Source organism: Stenella coeruleoalba (genome assembly GCF_951394435.1).
Source record: "Stenella coeruleoalba genome assembly, chromosome: 2".
NCBI classification, from domain to species: domain Eukaryota; kingdom Metazoa; phylum Chordata; class Mammalia; order Artiodactyla; family Delphinidae; genus Stenella; species Stenella coeruleoalba.
The window spans coordinates 154,781,160-154,787,159 of NC_137147.1; the positions used below are offsets into that span (position 1 = coordinate 154,781,160).

At 37.6% G+C, this 6,000-nt stretch overlaps 1 protein-coding gene across 2 annotated transcripts in view; it reads left to right on the forward strand.

The window, feature by feature from the left end:
- The window catches only part of LYSMD2 (LysM domain containing 2), a 28,728-nt gene extending 24,022 nt beyond the window's left edge, over positions 1 to 4,706 (forward strand). For both annotated transcript variants that reach the window (XM_079913755.1, XM_079913754.1), the window contains 2 exons: positions 2,533 to 2,861; positions 4,116 to 4,706. In XM_079913755.1, coding sequence (XP_079769881.1) covers positions 2,533 to 2,861; positions 4,116 to 4,158 — 372 coding nt within the window. In that variant the 3' untranslated portion in view covers positions 4,159 to 4,706. The remainder of the gene's footprint in view (positions 1 to 2,532; positions 2,862 to 4,115) is intronic.
- Positions 4,707 to 6,000: the final 1,294 nt, after the last annotated feature.

Below are 6,000 nucleotides of genomic sequence, written 5' to 3' on the forward strand. Positions count from 1 at the left end.
ATTATTCCCAGGAAACAGTGTCTGTTAGCAGTTGTAGGCCCCTGTCAATAAGTATTTCAAGGGTACTGTATCAGTGCGGGTTCTTTCATTTACAAGTGACAGAAAACTCAAGTTGGCCTAAGCAATAAAAACAAAACAGAGTGGCATTTACTGGCTCATTACTGGAACTGAAGGGTGCGAGGGTATTCTGGCTTCAGGCTTTGATTCAGAGGGCTGATCGCTCTCCTTCAAGGTGGCATTGTTGTTAGGTTCCTTGTGGTGGAAGGATGGCTGCCAGCAGCTCCAGGCCCGTCTCTTTCTCACAGAAAAAATAGAGGTCCCTCACCTCCCAGACTCAGCAGAAGTCTCCTTGCATCTCTGAATTGTTCCGAGACGGGACTGTGACCTTTCAGGAGCCGGGGCACTGTGATACTTCAAAGGGCAGGAATGAGTCATGTGCTCATCCTGGAGCCAGGGGAGGACTCAGTGCCCCTGGAAGCCCTTATACTAAGGGAGATGGAGGGCGTGGATGCTAGGTGGTGAAAACAAGAGGTACTAAAGGCAGATTAGGATATACCTGAACCTGCTATGGGTAAGTTTTCAAGTTCTTTAATTTGCTCACATCTAAGCCTAAACTAGACCAGAGACACTTAGGATTTTTAGATGTTAATTCTGTCTCTAAAAGTGTACCTGCCTATTCATGTTCTTTCTCACCCTTGCCTTCTCTCTTTTAACTAGAAACTAGAACATAAAAGACCACCCTACACAAAAGATACTTTAAAGTAGTATCTTTAAATGAAAAAAGAAAGCATTGAATGTACTATTTGTGTGGATTCACCTTAGAGCTAGAAAGCAGGAGGAGCAGGGCCCATCTTATTCAACCATTATTTTTTCAGGCTCTTTGAAGTGGAAATCTAATTTTTTCACTCAGTCAATTTGGCATTAAAGGATCCCAGAATTGGGTTCCATTAGTCATGCACTTTAATCTTGGTGTTGTACATATGGACTTTAGAGTCAGACGGAAATTCTGGCTCATCCAGTTGCGGAGCCATATGCACTTGGTCAAATCAGTCATCTCTTGTGTGCCTTAATTTCTTCATGGGAAAATGGACAGTAAGTACCATTTACTGCTAAACTGTCTCTCCCTTTCACACCTATATCTTTACACCTACATCCATATCCTCTATGCATATACATGTATAAACTCTCATTTAATCCTTCCAACAACCCTGTGAGGGGTAGATGATACCTGTCTTACACATGAGGAAATAGGCTCAATGAGAGAAGTAACACGCTTATGTTCAGACAGTTCGTGTTGGTGGAGCTGGGATTTGAAATTAGCTCTGTCACATTCCCAAGCCTGTGTGCTTCGCTGTTGTACCAAGCTGTCTTGGTGACAATACCTCACAAGAAAATTAGATGGTACAGTGCATGTAAAGAACCTAGCATGGTGCGAGTTCCCAGGCTAGTTGGGTGGAGAAGTCTGCAGATGCATGATAGTCAGGTGTGATGAACATGAGGGTAGGTATTTCTCCGACAGCTCTGCAAGAGTCCTGTCTGCACTCACCCACATTTGTGGACTTAGGCATGCCACTTAACTCCCTTGAGTCTCCCTTTCTTCATCTGTAAAAAGGAGGTGATAATATCTAGCTTGCAGTTCTGTTAGCAAAGTTAAATGAGGTAACATATGTAAATTCCATTCCCCCTTTCACCCCTACCTGCTATCCCCATTTCTTTGGTTTGGAGGAATTCACAGGGTATGAAAGAGTTTGAAGTTTTGAAACCTGTATTAAATTCTGTCTTCTTCATCTGCTACTTGTATGATGATTCTATGGTACATAACCTCCATGAGTTTTGTTTCTTTTATTTGAAAAGTGGATCTTCAGATACCTAATCTGTAAGGTAGAAAAAATAAGATACTCTATGTAAAATGCTCCCTACCTGTTTTCCTTACCTGTCCCACTTCTACCCATTCTTCAAGGTCCGTCTAAAGTCAAAAGAATCAAAATCAGAACCCCACCTTCTCCGTGAGGGCTTTCTTAATGACTGCAGCCCCAGCCTACACCATTCTTCCTAATTCTCGTTGTACTTTTTTCTTTACCACCTCCTGTATCCATTAAATTTACCAAACGCAATTCTAGAGATGGGAAGCACTCCATAAGGAAAATCACAGCACTAAGAATTTTGTTTTTTTAAATTAGATAATAGAAATGTTAAAATAGGATTGAAGTGTATTAAATAAGTGCTAAATAGTCTACATTTTTTAACTTCAGGGATTTAAGGCTGCTTGGTAAAAGCTGCCTTGTAGGGGAAATAATATAGCAGGGGAAAAACTAGTCTTTCTTCTTATAAAATTGTGAAAGAGAATTTTCTGGCACCTCTTGAAATAACTGGGGGTATCTGGAGAGGTGACTAACCCCGAATTAAGAATTTCAGATCCAGAGATAGCATTGCACACATTTTGCTTATGAATATTTTATTTTGTGTTGTATAATAAACCCTACTCTTGGATTTATTTATATGTAACTCTGTTGCTTTTTTAAAATATTTTAGATGGAGCAGATTAAAAGGGCAAATAAACTGTTTACCAATGATTGTATATTTCTGAAGAAAACTTTGAACATCCCAGTTATATCAGAGAAGCCTTTGCTGTTTAATGGACTTAACTCAACAGATTCTCCAGAAAATGAAACAGTTGATAGTTTTTCTCATGAAGAAGACCTGGTAGCGGCTGGGGAAGACCTTTCCTCTCCCAGTCCTCAAGAATCTGATGCTCAGCCCATGCAGCCCGAGGAAGTGTCAGCCAGAGATTTCCTGCAAAGGCTGGACTTGCAGATTAAGTTATCAACACAGGCAGCCAAGAAACTGAAGGAAGAGAGCAGGTAAAAATATGCTGGAAAAATGTCAGAGGCTGAACAAACTACTCTTAAGATGTCCTTGCTTGGTCAAATTCTCTTTTCTTTTTTTGCTTTAAAAGGTAGATTTTCATTCTAGACGGGCTTTTTTTTTTTTTTTTTTTTTTTTTGCGGTACGCGGGCCTCTCACTGCCGCGGCCTCTCCCGTTGCGGAACACAGGCTCCGGACGCGCAGGCTCAGCGGCCATGGCTCACGGGCCCAGCCGCTCTGCGGCATGTGGGATCTTCCCGGACCGGGGCACAAACCCGTGTCCCCTGCATCGGCAGGCGGACTCTCAACCACTGCGCCACCAGGGAAGCCCTAGACAGGCATTTTTAATGTATAAAGTCTAAACAGAGCTACTGCATTCTGCATAAAGCTTTATCTGTTGCAATGCTTTTGTTTTTGTTACTTCGTATAAAAAGTTTACTTCTTTGCTTTAATAGCATAACTGTCCCGCTAGTAGTTCTGGAGAGCATCCAAGTAGACATCTAGTTGACACCGTCAGAGGAAGCAGTGCCCTATAGATTACTTGTAAAATACTGTTCTTTATAAAACTTGCCAGACAGTTATTACTTGTTACCAGGTGTTTCCTATATAAGATCTCATGTGAACTTTTTTTCTTTGTTCTTTAATTTGGTACTAGGGCAAAACTTTCTCTCTCCTATAGAATTGGTTTCCTTCTTCCTTTATCATTCCAAGAATGGCACAACCTATTGTGTTTTCTTTTTTGCCCTGGCTACCAGGAAGCTCGCAGCCAAAACTGGTCCTCAGTTCAACTACTACAATATTGCTGATGGTTAATATATTTGTATCCTTCTCCTTCCCTTAGTCGTGATTTTTAATTTCTATTTTATTCATAGTATATGTATGCCTTTTGTTGTAGGTACCTCAAATCCTTTTGAGAAAGAGGTAGAATATTAAAAATATAGACAAATATAAATATGAATATAATTAATTTATAATTTAATATAAACTTATATAATATAAACAAATACAAATATATAACAAGTACCATTCTTTATTCCAATAACTGAGACACCAGTAAAATGGGGACAATGAAATATTCCTTAGTGAGTGTTTGCATTTTGTACAACTTTCAAGGCATGCATGATATTATAAGTTGATATAACTCCTGCCCTTCTTTGGCAAGTGGATATTAAGTTGTATAATGAATATGTGTGTTCGTTTTCTGAGTACAGTTTTTAAACACTGATTTATGCTGTGTTTCTTTTTTTCAGAGATGAAGAAAGTCTCTTTGCAGCTTCCCTCTATCACAGTTAGATGATCAGGGGGCATAATCTAACCTGGGTTAAGAGATGGTTAGATCATAAAGAAACCAACAACTGATGATTCAAAAGCATCCCTTTTGGATTCTCATAGCATACATCTTTAAATCACAATTAAGTAGTTCCACCTACAGCAATTGCACTGAAGTGACTAGCTCCCTCTGGCTTTCCATGATTTTCAGTCTTTATTATGGCATGACAGCAAAATTGTATCTTAAAGCTCATCACTTTTGCAAGCGGTGGTAGTTTTTAGACTAGCTTTTGTAAATACTAGTTGACATAAAGCCACAAAGACTGTTTACATATTCAAGGTAAAAATGTTTATTTCCTGAGAAATCCTAATTATGTGAAAAACATGGTTGCTGTTTAAGTGATGCTGATTTTGCTATGTGTTTATAACTTAAGTGCTATATATATATATATTTCGATATGTATTACATATTCTGTATTACTATAAAGAAACAAATTTTGTCTGCTATTTTGTAAAAATAAACTCCAGAAGTCTGAATGAGAAAATAAACTATGTTTTCATATTTTAGTCTTCAGTTTTTTTCAACAAATGGGAATATTAAATTGATTTTTAAATTATAGTTTTAAATGGTGACAGCTTCTCCTCTACTTTAATGGTCTTTATTATTATTACTGTAGTTTTGAAAAAGGTTTCAATAATCTAAAAGCAAATACATTGCAATTACTAGTAACCTTTGCATTTAAATAATATCTGACTTGGTGTGTTTCAGATATAGTGAAAATATGGAGTATATCAAAAGAAGAAGTAAACAACACCATGACTGGACGCACTGGTGAATTTTAGCTTAGATTTCATTGATAAGTCACTTTATAGAATGTTTTACAGCATTTTACAGTCAAATGCTCATTTGAATTGAAGGGTTAGGTTTTTATTCACATAATTTGTCTTAGTTTTTTATATGTACAGGTTACAGCAGTAAAGTTTAAGAAATGTATTATTTGCAATTAAATTTTTTTGATCTCCATTTCTATTCAAGTATCAGGTTAAATAAATCTTTAAGCTTCCACAAAAATTCCTTGTATTTATCCCTCACCAACATCCCAAAAGGAGTCTGCGTTCTGTGGGGCAAGAAGGACCTTGTTTCCCTTCTCTTCTCCCTTTTCTTTTTCCTCATTATCTTCTCCCTGCCTTGCTCCTCCAAGTCTTCCATTAAGCAGGAAACAAGTGCCCTTAGATGTTGGTGCAGCAGAACTTGTTGAACCAGAACTGCATATATCCACCCCTTGAGACTAACAGGGACATGAATGGGAAAACAGTAGCTGTTTGCCCATGTCTTGAATTTCTTGTTTGTTCATAACGTCCACAATCCCTTGTATTTTGGGGTTTTTTCCTCATTATTTTTTCTCATGATAACCTCTGTTTTTATTTCTCATGTTTCTTTTTCCTAACGTTATTATCATCTTTGCTATAGGGTGATCTCCTCGTCATGCTTTGCTATTTTCTTGTATCCATCGCTACCTGAACTATGGGGAGGTCGTTGGAAAAGCAGAAAGCTAAAAGAAAAAAATAAAGGAAGGGAAACAGTTGTGTATGTAAGAAAAGGTCAAGGCCTCTAAAAAATAGTCCAGGGATTTTTTTTTTTAATGTTAATAGTTTTTATGCTATTTAACATAAAATAATCTGAAATTTTAGAGTAATGCAAAAGACACAAATCCAAAAACACTATCCAAAAGACATAAGTTCAAATTTGAAATGAAGACCACAATCTCAAAAACATTTTTCTGAGTCTTTTATTTTTGCCTAAGGTCTCTCTTAGCAATTCCTAGCCAAAACATCTCTTCCCTCATCTTCAAGTTACTAAAAACT